Genomic DNA, 25,307 nt, shown 5'->3' on the forward strand with positions numbered 1-25,307 from the left:
CACTGAACTCTGGAGGACTCCACTAATAACATTATTCCATGAAGAGCAGTAACCTGCCCTTAATGCCACGCTGCTCCAATCTATACAGTAGTCTATGTGTAACAGTATCAAAAGCTTTTCTGAAATCTACATATATGATATTAAAATTATTTTTCATCCGGTTCCTTTGTTACTGCCTCATAGTATCAAATCAGATTTGTTAGACAAGATTGCCCCTTAACAAATCCATGCGGTGACTGCAGTATATTTGCATTCCTGTGACTCAATTATTTTCCCTGGAACAGAAGTTAAAGTAATAGGTCTGCAATTACTCATGTCACTTTTCAATCTCCCTTTGTGAATATATTTGAATATCTCCAGTATGCTCTCATAATTATGGCTATGGGTTTGCTTACCTCCTTCCTTTGATCCCTCCCTTAATATAAGTGGATAGATTCCATCCATTCCAGGTGTCTTTTTTATGTTTAGCTTCAATAATATCTCTTCAACTTCCCTCTTCATTATCACCAAATTATTTAGTTCCATGTTATTTTTTATGAACTTCTGGAATTCCCTCTCCGTAAAGAAATTATGTGTGAATGTAGATGTAAAATACCCATCCAGTTTATCAGCAACCTGAGCAGGATCAATAACAGTTAAACCATTGGCATCAAGTGGATCAATGTGATTCAACCCCCTTCCTTCTACTGTTCTCATATAAGTAAAGAAGTCTTTGCTACTTTTCTTTACCAGAGAAATTTTTTAATCTACCTTAGATTGCATTATCTCATTTGTGACTTGATTGCAGACAAGATCTATCATAGGTAATTCATCACCTGTTAATTCATAAGTCTCATGCATTTTTTTTCTCTGCTACAAGTTTCATTAATCATCTCACCTCCGGTTAGGTCTAAGCTTTGAACAGTATTCTTAGCCAGCATGAAAAGCCTAGTAGCTTCTTCTAATGGCCAGAATAATCAAATAAATTGCACATAAAACACTTCGGCAATATTAGAAAGATCTCACATTGGATTCAGAAGTTTGGGGGTGCCATGTCATCCATGAGATTTACAGGGCTGCTTTTCTTTAATGAAATAGTGACCACTTACACATACTGGCACTTTATTCAGAAGTTCATCTTTATGCTTTGAAGTGGATGAATGATATTGCTAATTCCAGCATAATGCTCATCAGTGTATTTTCCAAAGGAGTTCTTTGATGAGAGCCTTATTTCATAGGAGTTTTTCCTGTGGGATACACTAAAGAATAAAACTTACACAAACAGTCTACATACCCTGGATGAAATGAAACCAAATTGCTGAGAACTGCATTCAAGTCACTGACAAAACATATTCTTTGTAGAGTTGCATCAAATACACTAAAAAGAGTGAATGCACATTTACACGAGCAAAGTGGCCACTGCTGGAACATTCTGTAATAGTTTTAATTGAATTCTGTTTTGTTTTTAATAAAATTTTGCTTTGCTGAAAAGTGGTTGCATTTAAGTTGGATTATTGAAAACTAAGTTGCAGTTTAATTGCATAACCCTGTACTGTATATGAAAGAATTATTAAATATAGTTTCTGATCTTTAAAATTCATGTAATACTTTTTGTTTAAGTCAGTTTAATGTCAATACAAAGGAAAAAATTATGCTGACATATAATTATTACCAAATGATACAGTTCTCTGGCAGGATCAATGTGATTGAACCCCTTCCTTCTAAGTAAAGAAGTCTTTGCTGCTTTTCTTTGCCAGAGATGTTTTCCCCCCTTATATCTGCCTTAGGATATAAGGGGGGAAAACTTCAAAAATTCCAATTCTTTATTATAAGTAAGAATTGGAATACGACAACGTGTGTGTGCCTTGCTCTCGATATTTCTCTCCATTAAATTCCTCTTAGTGTATATGACCTAAGTAGCAATTGTGCCAGAACACTAATTCACATTTCACATTATTAAAGATTAAAATAAAATAAAAAAACAGTAACAGTAGAGAATGTCATTTCATTTTTATTTATAAAACAAACAGCAGGTAAGAGCTAGATCTGCTTTTACATCAAAACTGTTAATATAAAATAATATAAAGCATTAAATTACATCTAGTCAAATCATTAATTAAATAAAATTTATATACAGGGGATCCTCGTTATCTGAGGAAAATTGGTTCCAGAAAATTCCACTTAAAACAGGGACCAAATTTTCGTAATGTTTTATTATTTAAATAAAACTAAATGCAACTAGAAATTGTACAATTATTTTTCAGTATCTGTGAAGTGTTGGGCATAAGAGAATTTTATCAGGCTCTTTTAGATATTACAGAAGATGATACTAAAGATATTGATTCTAGATTTCAGGCTGACAACTTAATTTCAAAAATTTGTTCATTTAAATTTGTTTGCTCTATTAATATTTGGTATGATATCTTAAGTATCGTAAATTTTGTAAGCAAAATGACGCCGAATCCAACATTTAATTTACAAACAGTTACAGAAAATCTTGATCTCATTGCAAAGGATTTGAAGAATCACAGGACCAATCAAAATTTTGAAAACATTTATTACTTCTGCAAAGGATCTCAACATCATCAATCCTGTTTTCCCAGAAATTCGAAAGAGGACAAAAAAGAGAATGTTTGGATATGAAGCATCAAATGGGTCAATAAATGATGCTAAACAAAATTTTAAAATCCAATTTTTTTCATGGTTTTAGACACCACAATATCATCAATTACGGAAAGGTTTGTACAGTTGAAACAGCACAATGAAGACTTTAAACTTATCCATGACATAAGCAAATTAAAAGAATGGAGTGATGAAGATTTATTGAAACACTGCAAAGATATACACATAAAACTGAGCGACAATAAAAATTCGGACGATTGGGATATTGACGGTATGACTGTTTGAGGAATTAAAGATTTTGCAATGTTTTATAAAAAACATATGTCTCCTCATGATGTTTTAAACTATATACATGAAAATAAATTAACTGATATATTTCCAAATACTGCCATTGTATTGCGTATTTATTTAACGTTACCTGTATCCATAGCTTCCAGGAAAAGGAGTTTTTCAAAGCTAAAATTAATAAAAAATTATTTGCGATCAACAATGTCCAAAGAACGTCTTACCAATTTATCAATAATATCAATAGAAAATAATATTAGGATGCTTTAGATATAAAAGATCTAATTAAGAATTTTGTGGCAGCTAAAGCTAGGAGGATAAATATTTAATCACCTCAGGGGTTCACATCTGGTGAGTACGGGCTTGGCACACCCAGGGTCCTGAGTGTATATCATTATTCTTCTCTTTCTTGGTGATTCCCTTCTACTTTCAGGTTAAGTCGGGAATTTTTTTTGGCTGGTGCAGCGTAAGCCTCAGGCTTCCTTGCACCATGTGGCTACGTAGTAGATGATAATAAATGACATATCATATATACCAAAGTCCAAAATGTATTACTGTTGTGATTTTTTTGATAATTGAAAAAAAAAAAAAAAAAAAAAATTTTTTTTTTTTGAGATGCTCTATTTTTATTTACACATACATATTTCTGCATATCTTGTATTTATATTCTAAATAAATAAAAAAAAATTTCTTGAAATTAACTTTGAACAAAGGCACCTCTTACCCACAGGGAGACACTGGTTGTGAAGGATGAGCACAATGAGATACAGATGAAATGCCTTTCACACTACTACCGTATTTTTTCTTTAAGAGTTGTCTATGGTGTATCTACACCGATATTATATAGTAATGTTTATTATGTTGTTGTTGTTGTTTGGTTTTTAGGAGCATTAGCAACTAAGGCCATATTGCTCCAGGATATGCAGTGGTCATTCCCTGACCTTTCCACATCCTCCGTATTTGGTGGTGACGGGCTCGAACCCCAGTCTAATCTAGAAGCTTGTGCTACGCACTGCTGCTCCTTCCCACCTGGCTATGGAGGCGCCATTTATTATGTACTTGTACATAAAAAAAAAAAAATTGGATGAAGGAACTGAAAAATGAAAAAAATATTTTATTAGACATTTTATTATAATATGATGCACAATGTAAGTCAAGTTTATTGAAGTTACACTATTTTTCAATTGTACGAATACAGAACGAATCTAGAGTTGTTCATGTTTTTTTTTTTTTTTTTTTTTTGCTGTATTTTTTCCGATAAAACTGTGTTGTAGCATTTAGTTATGTCTAACTTTGTGCTTAACTATTGTTACATGATCATGAAGAAGATCATTCTTACAACAAATATTCAAGTGCTTGGTCAATTTTATCAAGGGAAAAAGCTTTAATTCTTTAATTTTCAAATCCTCGTAACTGTGGAGACTCAGATAATGAATACTCGGATACTGGGACCCCATGTATAATTTATTTTAGAGATATCACAAAAATTAAGCTGTGCTGATGTATATGACCACCACTTCAAACAAAGGGCTTGTATCTGAATAAAGCAGTGGACATATCAACAAAAAACAACCTTTTAATATTTACAAACCACAATCACTAATTAGTGACAAACGTACTCACATTATTCCAAGAGAAACAAGTTGCTGGTCCCTAAACCATAAATGTTCACACAACAAAGTAAGAATATATTTTCTATATTCCAGTGATTTCTGTTTTGAAGGATGTAACCCAGGTACTATATGAGGTAACGTAAGTACAGATACATTCCATTTGTCTTCAAATTGTTTTACATCTTGCTGAGAAACAGCTAGAGGCTCTTGGATACTCCAACTGCAAAAACATGTATAATTTATATTCGGACATGAATGTTTTCTTTTTTTCTCAATAAAAAGATTTGAAATATTATTTCTTCCATGAATTAATCTTTTGTTTTCAATGAAACCTGAAAATAATTATACACAAAACTTATCCTACTTGTTAGTTTAAAGACAAGTCATATTTAGAATTCATGTAGTCTGCTGATATAATAATATTTTGTATTTTATTTCACTCACTGTTTATTTCATGGGGGTTGAAATGATCTCTTTCTCTCTCTTACACACAGGTTTAATTAAAAAAACTTAAATTTATTTTCACTTTTTACCCACTCTCTTCATACATATTCAAGAAATTTAAGCCAAATACTCTCAAGAAAGTATTTCTCTAGTTTCTCTCCATTTCTTCAGCAAACAGGCAAAAGTGCAGAACCAAGTGTAAAATTATGCTGCTATGGCTAGCTCTTAGGTGAACTCAGATGCTCAAATGTTTCAAAACAGCAGGAAAAATATCTACTGTAAAAACACTTCGCATAACTCTTCTTGAAACTGCAACATAGATATCCTGTTGATGCTGTTCTACATTGATCTCCCAGAATGGAAAGTATTTGCTGCTGTTTTTCACAACAAAATGCTGCGACATACCATTAGTTAGTCTTCACTGGTAAATATTTTATTTCTCTATACAGCTAGAACTCACAATATCTTTTAAGTAAGTGCTTTTTTAGTTTCTCTATTAAGAATTAAAGAAAACTACATCAATCTGAATAGGTATTCTGAGAAAAATCAGTGGCTGTTAGCCAAGCAACATTACATTCATAAGAATCTAATTTGTGAATAGCAGTGCTTCTCTCTCTCTCTCTCTCTCTCTCTCTCTCTCTCTCTCTCTCTCTCTCTCTCTCTCTTTCTTTCTTTCTCTCTCTCTTCTCATGCAATGTCATTATGGAAAAGATTTGCTTCAAAGAAGTGATGTTTTTTTTTGGATATCACACCATGGGCAAGTTAGTCAGTCTCAGGCAAGGAATGACATTTTTTTTTTTTTTAAATAGGAAATTCAGGTTTTTCATCCGAATAACTGAGCACTCAACCATAAAATACAAGCAATTTAAAGACAATACATACTGATGCATCATTAACAAGGAAGCTAAGGCTTCCTTGATAATTATTCTAAAACAGACAAACATCAAATTCAGTTATGTACAAGAAGAAAACTGTAATTGGAAACTGTTTATTGAGCTGCTGTACCACACAGAATTATCTATTTTGAAAATTGTCAATTTGACATGCCATTTTTGGCATGCTTAAGGGTCATTTTTATGGCCCTTAAACGAAAATACTAAACATTATGAATACAGAAAATTTCTTCTATTTTTGAAGCAATGAGAATTAAATAAAATAAAAAAGATATGGTTGTGCGTATGCTGGGGCCAGGGTTTATGCGTTTGGACAGCAAGATGTGAGTGTTACTCTGTTTTGTTTCCTTCATTTTTGGCTTGGTACAGATTTTTTATGAGCTGAGGAAACTAAGGCCATGAGACACCAGTATATTTCTTTTGCAAAAGGTATGCATTCTATAGTATAAATTTAGTGTCAATTTTGTGGAATGAAAATTGACACAGTCTAGTCAAGAGTTATGGTCCGACCAAATTAGAGTAAACACATATTTAAAGTGGATCTTTATTTTTTCTCCAGAACATGATAACAAAGCAGTCACATGCATAGCTAATCATGTTTCATATCCTCATCCCATGATGATTTCTATAACTATTATAGTAAAGTACAGACCTAGAGTTTTCTTGAGAGTGTCTTCGAAAGTTATTAGAGAATTTGATCAATTTAAATTGAGATGTGAAGCCTTTGCAAATCCAGATGTGTTTATTTATCGATGGTTTAAAGATAATGAGCAACTAATAAAGGAAGAAAATAGTATTTTGGTAATTAGAAAGGTGCTTTATGAAGACCATAATAGCAATTATACTTGTATGGTAAGAAACGAATTGGGTTTAGCCCAAGCCTCATTTGTAATAGCAGTATCTTATGGTCCTACGCTTCAAACAGCATTAACCGACCTAGCCACAATTGAAGGAAACCCAGTTCTGCTGATATGTGATGTCAAGGGAAATCCTGTACCATTGATAAAGTGGTATTTTGAGGACCGGCTCATTCAAAGCAGCATCGTTTCTACTCTATCAATCAGAAATATGTCACATAAGACGTCAGGTAGTTATACATGTATAGGTGAAAATATAGGATATCCGATAGTGAAAAGTGAAGCATTAGTCTTTGTAAAGGGACTGCCAGAAGGAAGTTGCAGAGTATTTACAGCATATTTGGAAGACACAGTTCAATTGAAGTGTGTCTTTAGACATGTACCACCATTACGAAATGTATCTTGGAAAGGCCCAATAAGGAAGGAGTTATTGGAAATGCACACAGAGGTGTGGAATCCCAGAGAAACCATTAGTATCCTAACCGTCACTTCGATTCAAGCAGATCAATTTGGATCGTATGAATGTCATGCATGGAATGCATGGGGTCGGTCAAAACTAATACTTCAAATTGGAAGAAATTGGTCCAAAGAAGTCACGTATATTATCCTAGGAATCCCCACAATATTCCTGATCGTAATGACATTAGGAGTAGTGATTTGGAAGTCACGCACTGGAAAAAGTAATAACGCAAGTAACTCAAATACATCATACAATACATACCAAGTATATTACAATGGAAACATTGATGAAGATAGCATCAGTTACATAGGATAAGGAAAGAAGACAAGAAAAGATTCTCTTCTGTATATCCTTCAGGATATACAAGCTTATAAGTTTAATATTTACTACAGTTAATGTGTGTCACACATCTACTTCTATGTGTTGTGATATTAGTACGCATTAACAAAAGAAGAAAATTTAAAGAAAAAAAAAGGAATAATATGTCCCAATCTTCAAATTTAATCACCTGAAGTCATCAGATGAATAATAAAATGGTACAGACAACTCAACAAGCTATGGAAGAAAAATCAAGATTATCACATCCTCAAGAAGATCGATAATCTGAAAGACTGTTTCCCTGGAGAACCGCAGAACATTGCGGTGTTTTATCCTTTCAGATAAAGAAGACTGAATCAAAACGTTCAATGTCACTAGAAGAAAACCAACAGTAGATATCGTAAAATAAAATGGTACTGTAGATGTACTGTAAAATAAACGTAACTGTAGATGATGTTCACAGAATTAATGTTACATAAATCAGATTAGAACTGTTTGGTGAAATGAATAATAATAATTATCAATGCTTATATAAGTGATAATTTTAGCTTTAACATATAATAACCTTTGTATACCACAGAGAACTTAAATGCCATATGTTTGGTTATCTTATGTTTATAATTTCCTAGATGATAAGAACATATACTAATACCTGTTTTTTTTATTGTTTCATGCCTACTCCTGGAAAACCCAGAGAACTTCGTGAAAAAAAATAAGGTTTATGTGCACTTGTGCCAAGATCTTAGAAACTGTGGAAGAAGAAAAGTAATATCATACTCCATTGATGAAAAACAAAGGGAGAAGGAACTTTATGAAGAAATGGAAACGGACTCGATCAGTTTGGTTCCAGCAGTTTTATATCTATTGGAGTGATACACATGATCTTCTCAAAAGGAAAGTGGTTTAATAAGACTAAGTTAGGAGATGGTATTACACAAACTGTCAATGAACTTATACATGTGCACAGAAACACATATGTTACTGAAATGTTTATCACGTATGTTATTGAAGTGTTTACCACATATGTTATTTGGATAATTCATATAATCTAATTGTCCTAGATTAGTTTGTCCATATTACACGAAAGTAATAGGCTGAGACCTATAGTAGCCTAACACCTTTAGTTGTCCACACATTTATGCTAATATATAATAAATATTAATATTACAGTTTGTAAAGGAAAGAAGCATGAGGAAATTTTATTTTGACGTCGTCACTTCCCACGGACAGAATCTCCGGATGCGAAACTGTTGTCCCAGATCCGACGATTCTTTTAGTGAGAGTGGGGGAGAGTGTGAGACTGAGAAATTCTCAGCTCACGACGATTGAGCAAATCTAATTAGCTATTCTATCAATAAAACCATATCTTGGGATATTTAGGCTAAATTGTCAAAAACCGTATTCAATCGGAACCCACGATACTTAAGCAAGAGAAAAGACAAATCCATGAGTAGGGAACGAGTACAAATGCTCCGGTGTTTAGCAAAAATTTCTCCAGTCCCTCAATTGCAGACATGTGCAGCCATACGTCCAACCGGGGAGAAGGCGAAATCAGAATTATTTAGGAGAAAATGTGAAAGAGCCAATGAGAATGCAAGGATTGCCATAACCACCAGAAACTTGCATTTGCTTTTAGGACAGTAAGATCTTTGGTTCCCATGTCAACAACAGCAAATAAAAAGATGTTTATGGTCATAGCAAAGCCCACATGCTCACATAGGACTCTGGGACTGTTACCAAAAATGGTCACATCGGAGGAAAGATGCCTTCTTGGGTCACTTTGTGGCCATGATGTAAGCTCAAATAACCAAAAGAACAGTTTTCTTCCATATTTACGACTTCCTTTATTACCATTCGCAGGAAGTGAACAATCCTTTTATTTTAGCATGGCCAATGAAAATCTTTTGGGGAAAGTAGAGCAAAAGGTGGTAGGTATATAAGAGTATTGGGGGCCCAAAAAAGGGCAGATGGGAGTTGACTTTTTGCAGTTGAACAGCTAGTCGGCAAGTAAGTGGGGCAGTTAGAGACAAAGGCAAGATCAGGGAGGAGCAGAGAGAGAGATTGTTGTTGTTGTTTTGGTTTTTAGGAGCATTAGCAACTAAGGCCATATTGCTCGGGGATATGCGATGGTCATTCCCTGACCTTTCCGCATCTTCCGTATTTGGTGGTGACGGGCTCGAACCCCAGTCTAATCAAGAAGCATGTGCTACGCACTACTGCTCCTTTCCACCTGGCTACGGAGGCACCTGCAGAGAGAGAGAGGAGAAGAAGAGCGACCACCAGAGATAAAAGATCCAAAAACGACAGAGGACCCCACCCAGATTTCGCTGGAGAGAAGGAGGCCGCATAACTGAATTTCAGGAGAAAGTGATTTAAAGGGTAAGCCATTATTTTATTCATGTGAATTTAAAGCTTGAAAAACAAAACCAACCAATAACATTTTCAATGCTTCTTTCCTGATCCTCATGAACTACATGTTAACACAATGTACGTTAAACGACTATAATGCTTTCATAAGTACCCGAAAATACCCCTAGAAAGTGGAATGTCCAAAAAGTGCAGAATAATCAAGTATGATCAAGTGCTGGTTTTCGAACGATGATGATGGATAAAGGATTGAGAGATAACAGGGCATAAAATTCAGCCACCCCCACATTCCTTTTGACCTTAAAATATGTAAAATACAAAAAAGTGTATGAGCATTATGGACATTTGGCCTAGAACAATCTAGTGTACGACAAAAGGTAAGAATTGAAGAGTCTGTTTTATAAGATGGAACCCAGAATTTCTATGAAGGGCTAAATGTACTATTTTATAACTTTACTCACACCTTTGATATTATTGTATGGAATCGACACATGTATGTCACAATATATATAAATAACCTACACAGAATGCAAGTGTTGCGTACCTGTTTTCTTTGTTAAAATAAATGTTGTGTTACACAATGTCTCATTCTCTCTGCCCATATTCTAATACACCAGCATAAACAAGTACAAGCCAGGAGGGGTTATTGCTGGAGATTGGGTGACACACTGTGATCATTCGATCTTTTATCACAACACCAGTTCCAGAGGTTATAAAGCCCCTGAGGACAGAGGGCACGGATTTTTTCTAAGAAACTGTAAGTTAGAGCGACTAGACGAAAAAGGGCGTCGCCCCAAAGGAAGGAGGTGGAAACAAGATGGCACAGTGAAGCAAGCAAGCAAGCCCAAACAAGATGGTGCCACACTTACAGGGACATGCCTACAGTAAAGGCTAGAAGGAAAGGGATGAATCAGATTGGTTCATTGGATATTGATGGTTCAACTGCTGATGATCCTGCTCAGGTGGCTAACAAACAAAATGAGTATTTTGCATCTACATTCACACATCATGAGTTATTCAGGGAGGGGAATGCCAGAGGTGAATTAAACTCTGACAGTGAGCTAGATGATTCTGTAATAACCGAAAGGAAAGTAGAGCAGAAATTTTTGAAGATAAATATAAAAAAGGCACCAGGGGTGGATGGGATCTATCCAGTTATATTAAAGGAAGCAGCAAAGGAAGTAAGCAAACCCTTAGCCATAACTATGAGAGCTTCTTTGGACTTGGGGGAAGTACCCATAAGGCCGACACAAGTGATTATAGACCTATTAGTTTAACTTCTGTTCCAGGAAATTTAGCATTACCATTAGTAGAGGTATATGATGCAAGAAAGCAAGCTAATGCAGCATCAGCCAAAAAAAAAAAAAAAAAAAAAACCACTTCCACTTCACCCTTCGTTCGTTCGAAATATCTGTCCAGCTGAGCCTTAAATTTATTTAGGCTATCAACTTTCACAACAAGGGATGGAAGTCTGTTCCACCAGCTCCAAATTAATGGAGGCACTGGTTAAAAAACACTTCAGGATCATCTAGACAAGATTTCAGTTATAGCTCTGACACAGCATGGTTTTGTTAAGGGAAAATTTTTCCTGACCAATTTGTTCGGATACTATGATGTGGTCACAAAGGAACTAGATGCAGGAAATAACTTTGATATCATATATTTGCATTTTTAAAAATTTTTTTTTCATGTACACCCCAAACATGAGGTATTAGAACCTATAGTGCTTAGTACCGTGCTTGGGTTGGAGGTTGAGAAGATGAAAGATTTGTTGACATTGGACTGCAACTTCTATAGACTAATTTTCAGGAAATATGTATGAAGGAAGGTTGTTCCAGAAAACGCCAGTTGAATGAATAAACGAGGAAGATGAAAACTTGGTTCTGTGTGTTTGAAGTTGGACAGTAAATGGATGTTGGCTGGTGGCGGCACGTGTTCGGACTGTTTCGAAAGAGAGAGCGGGAATTATAGAAGCCAATTCAGAAGAACAGTGCCCATGGAAATAACTGTAGAAGAGGCTTGCAGCAGAAACAGTATGTCTATGAGACAGCGAGTGGAGAGACTCTGTTAGAGATGAATATATAATTAACCTAACTGCCAACTTCTGAACGGAATCAAGAAGACTGACAAGAGGTTTTTGGGGCACCACCCCAGATGTGAGAAAAATATTCCATGGTAGGGCAGATTTGCGATTTGTACAGAGTGAACAGCTGTTTGGAAGAAAAGTAACGTGAGAGCGAAAGAGAAAACCAAGTTTTTTAGATGCAGAGGAAGCAATATTTGTAATGTGCTTGTGCCTAGAGAGATTAGAAGTAAGGGTAATCTCCAAAAGAGGAATATCACTTTGGCTAGAAATCGGAGTGTCACCAAAGATAAGCATAGGAGCAGAAGAATCCTTTTTTGCGAAATATAAGAGAAGACTGAGTTTTAGAAGAATTGAAATCAACTAAGTTGTCTTTGCCCTACTGGAGAATTACCGGTAGATCGGCATTTCAGGAATTGGTATCAGATTTTCAAGAAGTAGAACCGGATTGAGCAGGGCAAGATTTCTCAAAATGGAAAGTGGAATGCAATGTGCTATCATCGGCAAAACTATGGATAGGATTTCCAGTCAATGAAAGAAAGTCATTAACATACAAGAGGAAAAGAGTAGGGGGAAAGAACAAACTTGGGGGACACCAGCATTAGTGGAGAAGTTAGAAGACAGAGAGCCATCTACCATCACCCTCAGTGAACAATCAGAGAGGAAACTGAATAACCAATTACTAAAAACAGTTGGCAAACCATATTATGGAAGCTTGTTTAGGAGACATTTATGCCAAACACGATCGAACGTCTTTGAGATGTCAAGAGCAACTGCTTGTGTTTCACCGAATTTTTCAATTGAATTAGACCATAAATGGGTAATATAAGCCAGAATATCACCAGTGGATCGACACTGACGGAACCCAAACTAGCAATCGTTGATCAGACGGAAGTTTCAAGGTAGTTTAATATTTGGCGGTTAATTGATTTCTCCATTACTTTAGAAAGAGTAGAAGTAATTGCAATGGGACGATAATTGGATGGGAGGGATTTGTCACCCTGTTTAGGAACTGCCTGGATGTGAGCAAATTTCCAAGCAGAAGGAAAAACACCTTTGGAATAAGAAAGTTAAAAAAGGCTGCAAAGAACAGGATTAAGATCATGAGCACAGGTTTTGAGAACAAGTGGAGAAATACCATCAGGACCTGGAGCTTTCTTAGCATCAAGATTCGTCAAAATCCTTTGACATCCTTTTGACAGAAGACCACAGGAGGCATTGAATGAACCGTGTTGGGAATGGTGGGAGGTGTTTTACCAAGATCATTAATACACGAGTGGGAAGAAAAATCGGATGCTAGCAGATCGGCTTTATCCTTGGCTGAAGTGACAACGGAACCATCTGGTTTGGACAGAGGTGGCAGCAGAGATGGGCAAAAGTTGCGGCTAATAGATTTTGGCAAGGGACCAGAATACTCGGTTACCATTAAGGCAAGATGTAAGTTTTCTACTCTTAGCCTGTTCAAACTCTTAATCAGTTTGGACTGATTAATAGCTGCTTTACAATTGTTGCAAGCTTTGGAGAAGGCACAAAACGAATCTGAAGAATTAGAAACAAGCCAATTACGATATGCAACGTTCTTTTCTTGAACAGCCATAGCACATTTATTGGAAAACTAAGGTTTGGATAAAGGATGAGATTTTAAAGTGGAGTGTGGGATAAAGGATTCCATTCCTGCAAGAATAATTTCACTGACACGTCGGAGCAAACGTTGGCATCAGAAGTTTTGAAACAGTAATCCGACCAAGGAAAAGAAGAAAAGAAATCTCGCAGGTCATCCCATTTTGCATTCTTGTAATGCCAAACAATATGAGGTTGGGAACAGCCATGAGATAATAGCTCCATTGGAGAAGAGAATCACCAAGTTGTGATCTGAGGTGACTAAAGGACGTCTCACTTCGACAGTGTACTTAGAAGGGTTGTTTGTGAGAAAAAAGATCAAGCGTGTTGGCTGTATGGTTAGAACTGTTTGGTATTCTTGTAGAAAAATGAAAAATCTGTGCGAGGCCATTAGTAATTAACCATCTCGACGAGCCGAGTCTGTGTGACTAGAGAATGGAAGCCAAGTGGAGTTGTGAACATTAAAATTCACGAAGGAAAATTACCACACTGTTAGGAAAGTTGGACTGGAGAAAGTCAAGTTGCAAAGAGAGGAAGTCCAAAGAGCTCCAAGTGATTAGTGGAGTTGGAAGAACGGTAGAGACAACAGATGAATTTGACACAATGAGGTAGAGAGATTTTGAGCCATATAAGGTCAAAGAGAGGAGATTCCAAATTGCCAAGTCTCTGACAGGGAATATCAGAACAGACATATGCACAAGTACCACCTTTGAGGCGCAAGAAATCATACAGCGAATAATTTGGGCATCTGAGATGAGTAGTAGTTGAATCAACTGACAACTGAGATTCTGTCCGAAAAAGTATATGGTGTTTGGCAGACTGCAAGTGGAAATGGACATCATTGAGATTAGAATTGAGACCACGTGTATTTGTGAAATGAACTAGGAAGTGTTTATGTCTTTTTGCAGATATCATCATCCATTTTCAATCCACTGCAGGATGAAGGCCTCTCCAGCAACTTTCCAGTTCCTTCTGTTTTGAGCACTGGCCATCCATTTACTACCCAAAAACTCATGAATTTCATCTATCCCTCTCCGAATTTGCCTTCCAGGTTTTCTTTTAGCTCCTCTTGGGTAGCATTCTGTTTTTTTCTTAGTACATCTGTCATCATGTCTTCGAGCTATGTGTCCTGCCCAAGGCCATTTCAGTTCTTTAGTTTTGATAAGAATGTCCTTTACTTGAGTTTGCTGCCTAATCCATGTGTTTCTCTTCTTATTTAAGAGTCTGATTCCCAATATAATTCATTCCATTCTTCGCTGTGTAGTTCTCAGCTTCTCTTCCATTCTTTTGGTGAGTGTCCAAGTTTCACTTCCATAAGTCATGGTGGGGAGTATACATTGATTCATTATTTTACATTTCAGACAAACTGGGATATTGCTCTTCAGTATGTGTCTATATTTCCTGAATGCTATCCATCCAAAATTTATTCTTCTCTTGACTTCCAGCCATTTATCATTATTACAGCTAAGTATATGACTCCACCTTTTCAATTACTGCTCCTTCAATCATTATTTCCCTTTCCGTGGCATACTTGTTCATCATTACTTTTGTTTTAGTCATATTCATCTTTAGTCCAAAATCCTTACTAACTGTGCATAACTGATTAAGATTTTCCTCTAATTCTTTGGGGTTGTGGCTTATGACCACAATGTCATCTGCAAATCGTAAATGGTTTAGGTACTCTCCTTTCACATTGACTCCTTTCTGCGACCAATCTAATCTTCTGAAAGCTTTCTCAAGGGCAGCAGTAAACAGCTTCAGAGATATTGTGTCTCCTTGTTGAATTCCTTTCTCGATTTTAAATTTGCTACTGTCTTGTCTAGTCTAATAAAGGAGGTAGCACTCTCATATATTTTCTTCAAAATCATAATATTTGGGCTATCTATGCCTTGTCTTTCCAGTGCCCGAAACATTGCCTTATGCTGTATGGAGTCAAATGCGTTTTCATAATCCACAAATGCCAGGCATTATGGTGTTTTTTATTCATTTGCTTTCTCCATTAGCTGTGAAATTACGTGACGGTGATCCATAGTTGAGAATCCTGTCCTAAAGCCAGCTTGCTCTTTCGGTTGATTCTCATCAAGTATTCTTTCTAATCTGTTAGTAATGACCTTTGTGAACAACTTGTAGATGTGGGATAACAAGCTAATTGGTCTATAATTTCCAATTTCTGATTTATCTCCTTTCTTATGCAGCAAAACTATGATTGCATTAATCCACTGCTTAGGCGTCACACCTTTTCTAATGCACTTTGTGAAGAGCCTTGCCAATTTTTTGTGTTATGTCTCTTCCTCCCAATTTTAACAACTCGACAGTAACTTCATCTTACCCCGTGGTTTTCCGTTTTTTCATTTTCTTCAATGCATGTTCTACCTCATCAGGAAAAATATCAGGTATGTCGTATGTGTTGCTACTTTGCAATCCATCTTCCCCACTGCTGGTATCATTCCCTCGCTCCTTGTATAATTCTCTATAGTAGTCTTCTGCTATTTGAATGCCTTCTCTGCTATTTATAAGTACACCATCACTTTTCTTCAGTTTCAGTATCATTTCTCTTTCTGTATTACTGCTCATGGCTGCTGATTTAAATCCTTTGTTTTCCCTTAATGCTTTTTCTACTTTTCTTGTGTTAAACCTTCTTATGTCCTTTCTGAGTCTCTTTCTAATGGCTTTGCATAACTCAGTATACTCAATTTTCTCCCTGTCAGTGTTTTTCTTGCTCTTCATATGTCGTCTTTGGTTCATCATAACCTCGACTAATTTTTTATTCTTTGGATTTCTGTTTCCCTATAGGTTTCTTGGGCTTTATCACTTTCAGAAAGTTGTAATATTCCTCGTCGATATCTTGGTCCTGAGCAGTCTGCAGAAGCTCAAACTTGTTCTTAAGTTCCAGTACATACTGCTTTTTCTCCTCTTCTGTTATCTCAAAGACCTTTGTATTATTTACTCGAGTCAATTTTTTCCTTTCCTTTCCTATATGTATATCAAGTCTACATCTTACCATTCTGTGATCACTTCCAACATTTACCTTATTCAGGACGGTAACATCATTCACAATATATCTTCTGTTAGTGAGGATGAAGTCAATTTCATTAGTTGCTAATCCATTTGGACTCTTCCATGTCCACTTTCTGTTCACCCTTTTCTTGAAAAAAGTGTTCATTACTGACAGTCCTTGAGATTCTGCAAATTCCACAAGTCTTTCACCTCTTTTATTTCTTTCACAAATTCCAAAATTTCCTATAGTTCCTCTTTCTGCACTGTTTTGCCTTTTTCCAACCTTAGCATTGAAGTCCCCCATAATAATAGTGTAGTGGGTTTTCTGCTCATCTAGAAGACTCTCAATTTTGGTGTACATTTCTTCAACCTCTTCATCATCATGGCTCGATGTTGGTGAATAATTCATTATAATCTTTAGCTTGTACCTCTTAGAAATCTTGAGTATTAGTCTTGACACCTTTGGTGATGTACTTATGAATTCCAAAATGTTGTTTTTAAAATCTTTATGGACCAGAAACCCAACTCCACCTTCACTCCTTTCACTGTTTCCATTGGTGTACAGCAGATTTCCACTTGATAAACTTATAAGTGATTCATTTCTTCTTCTTGTTTCAGCCAAACCGATGATATTCCAATTCACATTTTCTAATTCCTTTTCCAGCTCTAATATCTTCGCAGATAAGCATACTCTTATTAGTTGGTCAATTCATGGTGTATTCAATAGCAAGAAAAAGTGGGTGTGACATGCTGTATGAAGTAATGAAATTTTTGGATATGGCGTACACATGGTAAGAATATACCCAGGTCCTTCACATAACGTGGCCTCGACAATGCTCCCAGAATACACACTACTCGGACTCTGTCCAGTCACTATCTGGCAGAGTAGAAGTAGCAAGATTATACACTAGCTGAGCCAGAAGCCTCCTAGAGAGTTACCAATAGGTTCGGTCCGGTGTACTAACTAGCGGCCGGCCTGCAACACTGTTTTAGAGCTGTACCCTCGAAATGTAAGGAATATTGGATCTTGCCACGATGTTCATCATAACCTCAAAAGTCATCGATCATACTGCATGATGGAAGAGATGGGAAAGGGTTGAACGGAACTTAGCTCTAGAGACTAAACATGGGTTCACCACTTCAAGCCTCCAATAAGCAAAGTGGTGGTATTGCACTGGTTGACGAGAGTTATCTACCACCCCGTACTGCCTGGTAACATAGAGGGGCAGAATTCCTCCATGTCGTGTGGTGGCCACACCTCGACCCCTGCTTACGTTGGTTCACACCTGGGCGTCACACACCATGTACTTGTGCATGGAGGTTATACCCAGGATTATTAACAGTCCCACCATCGTGAAGGTGCAAGCAGAGGATTTGGCTGTCATAGACTGTCTGGACTACGCCGAAATTGGGTGTACTTGACTTGAGTGTCACCCGAATATCAGTTCCATCAGCATTTTAGACTCCCAGGTAGCAAGTACAGCTTATCAGGCATATCTGAGAGAATGTCTGTGACAACTTCAAGGACCAATTACTCCCAGGTCTTTTTCATTTTCTACCTCCTTAAGTGTAGCACCGCACAGTTGGTACGTTTCTCTGGGGTTACTTCTACCCATATGCAGTACTTTGCATTTTTCAATGTTAAACTTCAGTTGCCACTTCTCAGCCTATCTGCCCACATTTTCTAGATCCTGTTGCAGTAACACACTGCCATTACTGTCATTAACAAACCTGCCAACCTTTGTATCATCTGCAAACTTTGATACTAAGCCTGATATACCTTCATCATATATCATATATAAATATACAATACAACAGTGGACCCAACACCGAACCCTGTAGGACTCCACTAATAACATTAGTCCACGAAGAGCAGCACCCATTGATTAATGCCTTCTGTCTTGTCCCACTCAACAATCCTTTTATCCATTCTAGCAACTCACCCTTATTACCATTCTGCTCCAATTTCTACAGTAGTCTTCCATGCGCAACAGTGTCAAAAGCTTTCCTAAAATCCAAGTATAGGCACAAGGGTTCGTAGATCCTTTGGGAACCATTGGCCTAGAATTTCCAATATTTTGAGTAAAATTATATCAAAACTAAACTTTCTGGCCATTCGTAGTGCCAATGTGAAGTCACGTCATTTCTCCATAACTCACTTGTTGGTTCAAGTATATTTTTGTCTAGTTTATCATTCAGCAACTTTTGCTATTCTGAGAGTGACGTCTAGCTGAAGGAAGGTAGTAACATATACTTCTGTGTCCTGTGCTGCTTACAAAAATTGACTTTGTAACTAATGTGATGAACGATAACAGTTCCACTCCAGAGGTAGTTGTTTGCAAATAGCATTCCACTTGAAGCAGCACTATTCATCATCATCATCATCATCATCATTTTCAATCCACTGCAGGATGAAGGCCTCTCCAGCAACTTTCCATTTCCTTCTGTTTTGAGCACTGGCCATCCATTTACTACCCACAAACTCATGAATTTCATCTATCCATCTCTGCCTGTCATCCAGGCAGAGATGGATAGATGAAACTGATGGATAGATGATAGATGGATAGATGATGGATAGATAATAGGTTTTCTTCTAGCTCCTCTTGGGTACCATTCTGTTATTTTCTTAGTCCATCTGTCATCATGTCTTCGAGCTATATGTCATGCCCAAGACCATTTTAGTTATTTAGTTTTGATAAGAATGTCCTTTACTTGAGTTTGATGCCTAATCCATGTGTTTCTCTAATTATCTAACAGTCTTATTTCCAATATAATTTGTTCCATTCTTCGCTGTATACTTCTCAGCTTCTCTTCCATTCTTTTGGTGAGTACCTAAGTTTCACTTCCATAAGTCATGGTTGGGAGTATACATTGCCTCATTATTTTATGTTTCAGACAAACTGGGATATTGCTCTTCAGTATGTGACTATATTTCCTGAATGCTATCCATCCAAAATTTATTCTTCTCTTGACTTCCAGCCATTTATCATTATTACAGCTAATAACTTGTCCCAGATAAGTATACGACTCCACCTTTTCAATTACTGCTCCTTCAATCATTATTTCCCTTTCCGTGGCATACTTGTTCATCATTACTTTTGTTTTAGCCATATTCATCTTGAGTCCAAAATCCTTACTAACTGTGCATAACCGATTAAGATTTTCCTCTAATTCTTTGGGATCGTGGCTTATGACCACAATGTCATCTGCAAATCGTAAATGGTTTAGGTACTCTCCGTTCACATTGACTCCTTTCTGCGACCAGTCTAAACTTCTGAAAGCTTCCTCAAGGGCAGCAGTAAACAGCTTCGGAGATATTGTGTCTCCTTGTCAAACTCCTTTCTCGATTTTAAATTTCCTACTGTCTTTGTCTAGTCTAATAAAGTAGGTAGCACTCTCATATATTTTCTTCAAAATCATAATATATGGGGTATCTATGCCTTGTCTTTCCAGTGCCCGAAACATTGCCTTATGCTGTATGGAGTCAAATGCATTTTCATAATCCACAAATTCCAGTCATAATGGTGTTTTATATTCATTTGCTTTCTCCATTAGCTGTGATATTACGTGAAGGTGATCCATAGTTGAGAATTCTGTCCTAAAGCCAGCTTGCTCTTTCGGTTGATTCTCATCAAGTATTCTTTCTAATCTGTTATTAATGACCCTTGTGAACAACTTATAGATGTGGGATGACATGCTAACTGGTCTATAATTTCCAATTTCTGATTTATCTCCTTTCTTATGCAGCAAAACTATAATTGCATTATTCCACTGCTTAGGCGTCACACCTTTTCTAGTGCACTTTGTGAAGAACTTTGCCAGTTTTTGTGTTATGTCTCTTCTTCCCAATTTTAACAACTCTAGAGTAACTTCATCTTCCCCCAGGGCTTTCTGATTCTTCATTTTCTTCAATGCATGTTCTACCTCATCAGGAAAAATATCGGGTATGTCGTATGTGTTGCTAATTTGCAATCCATCTTCCCCACTGTTGGCATCATAGTAGTCTTCTGCTATTTGAATTATGCCTTCTCTGCTGTTTATAAGTACACCATCGCTATTCTTCAGTTTCAGTATCAGTTGTATTTCTGTATTACTGCTCGTGGCTGCTGATTTAAATCCTTTGTTTTCACTTAATGCTTGTTCTACTTTTCTTATGTTAAATCTTCTTGTGTCCTCTCTGAGCCTCTTTCTAATGACTTTGCATAACTCAGTATACTCAATTTTTTCCTTGTCAGTGTTTATCTTACTCTTCATTTTTTGCCTTCAGTTCATCGTAACAAGTGTTTCTCGACTAATTTTTTCTTCTTTGGATTTTTTGGCCTTTATCATTTTCGGAAAGTTGTAATATTCCTCATCGATATCTTAGTTCTGAGCAGTCTGTAGAAGCTCAAACTTGTTCTTAAGTTCCAGTGCATACTGCTTTTTCTCCTCTTCTGTTATCTCAAAGACCTTTGTATTATTTATTCGAGTCAGTTTTTTCCTTTCCTTTATCTATATCAAGTGTACATCTTACCATTCTGTGATCACTTCCAGCATTTTACCTTATTCAGGATGGTAACATCATTCACAATATATCTTCTGTTAGTGAGGATGAAGTCGATTTTATTAGTTGCTAATCCATTTGGACTCTTCCATGTCCACTTCCTGTTCACCCTTTTCTTGAAAAAAAGGGTTCATTTCTGACAATCCTTGAGATTTTGCAAATTCCACAAGTCTTTTGCCTCTTTAATTTCTTTCACGAATTCCAAAATTTCTTATAGTTCCCCTTTCTGCGCTGTTTTGTCTTTTTCCAATCTTAGCATTGAAGTCCCCCGTAACAATAGTGTAGTGGGTTTTCTGCTCATCTAGAAGACTCAATTTCAGTGTACATTTCTTCAACCTCTTCATCATAGTGGCTCGATGTTGGTGCATAAATCATTATAACCTTTAGCTTGTGCGTTTTAGAAATCTTGAGTATTAGTCTTGACACCCTTGTCGATGTACTTTTGAATTCCAAAATGTTGTTTTTAAAATCTTTATGGGCCAGAAAGCCAACTCCACCTTCACTCCTTTCACTGTTTCCATTGGTGTACAGCAGATTTCCACTTGATAAACTTATAAGTGATTATTTCTTCTTCTTCTTTCAGCCAAACTGATGATATTCCAATTCACATTTTCTAATTCCTTTTCCAGCTTTAATATCCTGTCTTCACCAATGAGTGATCTTACGTTATAACAGGCCAAGTTCAGTTTCCGTGCATGTCAGCCTGGTTGTATCCAGAGATTCTTAGCACCCACTGCTTCCACTCTGATCCTCTCGCTGCCGTAAGAGGGGAAGTGAAAGCTGCTGGGGACTGAGGGCCATTTGTTTTGTCTGCTGTCATATGTGAACCACTCTACACGTTCGTTGCCACCTAAGTGACGTAACAGGGCTTACCATTGAGAAGGTGTGCATGAGTGGATTTTAGGGAGGCAGGCCAACCGGACTTCTCCTAAATCTTCTGTAATAGAGAGATATTGGATCCATCAGTGTTTTAGGCTGAGTGTCTGATAACACACAGGATACCTGTTCCCCTCTAAGCCTTCTTATAGTAAAGTACTACTCTTAATTCCACTGAATATACTGTTTTATTGCAACTCTAGTTAGAGGGGTGTCTACTGTGATTAGTCTGTGGCAAGTCATGTTGTTTCCAGAATTACTCTACAACTGAATATATTGAAGCAAATATACAGCCAATTTTTAACCGATTTCAGTTAGTCTTTACAATCTGGTACTCATTTTGCGAGTAGCAGTGATTGACATGCCTAGCCCGCTGTTGTTAGTCTTAGTGTGTTTATTACACCACCCCCCTTCATTACCAGAAAATGGGTTTTCGATTTTAAAACAGCGGTAAGGAGGGAATAAACACCCTAACTAAGACTAACCACACCGGGCTAGACATGTCATTCCTTCATGCACCATTCTGTTCGTCACGTAGCGTAACACGAGGGTTACCGGACACTAAATTTCAGCCATTTTAATTCCTTTTGAATTTGCTTACAATTCCTTTTGAAGACAGATATATGGAATCACGGTATGAAGCGGTGCGTTATATCGAACTTAATCCTGTTCTTTGACGCCTTTTTTTACTTCTGTATGGGCTTGGCAGCACACACAGGGTCCTCTGCTCATATCATCATACTTTTCTTTCTTGATGATTCCCTTCTACTTCTAAATTTTGTTTTCTCTATCTCTTTCTCCCAGTGTAATTCAGAATTTTTTTTTTTTTTTTTGCTGGTGCAGCATAAGACTTGGGCTTCCTTGCATTAAATGGCTAATAAATAATAATATCAAAATTATTTTTTGCATCCAGTTCCTTTGTAACCACATCATAATAACCAATCAAATTTGTCAGACAAGACTTTACCTTAACAAACCCATGCTGTGTCTGAATTATTGCTGCAGTCTTGTCTAGATGATCCTGCAATGCATCTTTAACCAGTGACTCCATTATTTTACCCGGAACAGAAATTAAACTAACTGGTCTGTAATTACTCGCATCACTCTTCGATCCCCCTTTGTGAATTGGGGACACATCTGCTCATCTCCAGTCTGTGGGGACCTCCTCTGAGGCCAAGGATGCTCTCATAATTATGGCTAAGGGTTTGCTTACTTCCTTCGCCGCCTCCTTTAATATAACTGGATAGATCCCATCCACCCCAGGTGCCTTTCATATGTTTAACTTCAACAATTTCTCCTCCACTTTGTTCTCAGTTATTACAAAATCATTAAGCACCCTGTTACAATTTGATAACCTTGTGGCATTTTCAAACCTGAATAACTCCTAATATGTGAATGTAGATGCAAATTACTCGTTGAGTTTGTTTCCTATCTGAGCAGGATCATCAATAGTTGAACCATTGATATCAAGTGGCCAATCAAATTCATCCCCTTCCTTTTAGAGTTTATATAAGTAAAGAAATCATTGCTGTTTTTCTTAGCATCCTTTGCCAAAGATTTCTCGTAATCTGCCTTCGCCTGCATAAACTGCTTTGTGACTTGATTACAGACTAGCTTATATATATATGTGTCATAGGCTTCTGTGTCGCCTGATAATTTATATGCATCCCACGAATTTTTCTTCTCTGCCACGAGTGTCAGTTCATTTGACAACCATTTAGGTGTAAACCTTGAACAATATTTCTTAATAGGTATGAAACGTTTAGTAGCTTCCACTATTAATTCCTTGAATGCTTCCCACTTAGAATTTGATGTTGGTAACATCATCAGTTGGTCCCATTGTACAGAATTTAAAAACTGTCTGAGACCACTATAGTCACCTTTACAGAAGCAAAACCCCTTTTTTTAACCCTGATAGTAATTATACCTTTAAGTATATCCCACATCAGTACACTGTGATCACTGATACCTAGTGGTTCCTTTATCTGCAAATTCTTAATACACAAATGATCACTGCTGATAACCAGATCAAGAGTATTACACTCTCTGGTTGCCTCTCCAACATACTGCTGCAGAAAACAATTATCCAATAAATCCGAAAAAGTCTTACTAGTGTGCGAGCGACCAACCCATAAGTTCCAGTCTATATCTGGGAAGTTAAAATCCCCCATTATAAGACATTCTGATTTACTAGCCCACTCTATTTCTCTGTACAATTGTTCACTGTACTCATTCGAATCATTAGGCCTATAACACACTCCTACTCTTATTTTTGTTTCGCAGTGCTTTCCCACCAAACTGACTCAACAGTGCACTGTTCATTTATATCAACTGATGCACTTCTTTTGATTTTATGTTTTTCTTAATTAACAGCATAATACCTCACTTCCTATCCTGTCTATCCTTTCTGTATACATTGTATCCCCCACCCCCAAATTCCAGTTCTGCATTCCATATATCTGTGTGACACCACGTCTCTGCTATGCCAACAATATCCACCTTTGATGTCTTGACCAACTCTTCAAATTCATCAAATTTATTTACTATACTTCTAGCATTGGTATACATGTACCTATTCGTATTATTAGTTACCTTAACACATCCCATATACCTACCTGTTTCACGATGACTGTCATCAGTCCCTGAAATCCTCAACACCCATCGCTCTGCTGCTTATTCTAATAGAAGTAGTGCAAGAATCACCTTCACCTCTGCCTGCTACTTTTAACCTTTTAGTCTGTGAATTCCCCCAAGCTAGCAGTTTTCAAACCCATTTAACACTGCCTCAATAGCATCAGCAAATATTCTTGCACCCTTTCTATTTAAGTGTATCACATCCCTGTAGAAGCAGTCTCTCCTGCTAACAAGCACAGACCACACTGAAAAAAATTTTACCCCTTGAGCCTTGCACATTTCCTCCAGGGCCGAATTGATTGACAAGTCTCTCATCATGTACTCCCTCCTATCGTGTCTGGGCAGAATTGCAGACACTTTAAAATTTAACCTTAATTCATGACTTTTTTGCAACATTGACCTGTACTTATTAAGTAAATCTTCAGATCTCCTACTCTTAATATCATTGGTGCCAACATGTAAAACAATATCACCCTTTGTGCCTTAAAAAGATGATATATGCTTTACATCATCAACTTTTGTCTCTGGCAGACATACCCTGGTCCTATTCCATCTATCCTTTTTACACAATATATTCCCCGTCCCGTCTCCCTGACAATAGAGTCACCGACAATAACTAACTCCTGTGGGAACAGTGCATTCTGCCTTGGAGGTTGCCGCTGTGTTGCCTGATGCCTAGGAGTGAGCTCTGGCATTGAGTTGGGCAGCTGAGAGCT

The 25,307-nt window shown here is 37.0% G+C and overlaps 1 protein-coding gene across 1 annotated transcript in view; it reads right to left on the minus strand.

Moving 5' to 3' along the window:
* The window catches only part of LOC150088177 (ciliogenesis and planar polarity effector 2-like), a 175,882-nt gene that overhangs the window by 61,338 nt on the left and 89,237 nt on the right, over nt 1-25,307 (minus strand). Inside the window, exon 5 of the mRNA XM_090370602.1 lies at nt 4,510-4,719. Coding sequence (XP_090226728.1) covers nt 4,510-4,719 — 210 coding nt within the window. The remainder of the gene's footprint in view (nt 1-4,509; nt 4,720-25,307) is intronic.

This window comes from Mastigoproctus giganteus, chromosome 3 (genome assembly GCF_048544385.1).
Source record: "Mastigoproctus giganteus isolate SK-2022 chromosome 3, ASM4854438v1, whole genome shotgun sequence".
Classification (NCBI taxonomy): Eukaryota; Metazoa; Arthropoda; class Arachnida; order Uropygi; family Thelyphonidae; genus Mastigoproctus; species Mastigoproctus giganteus.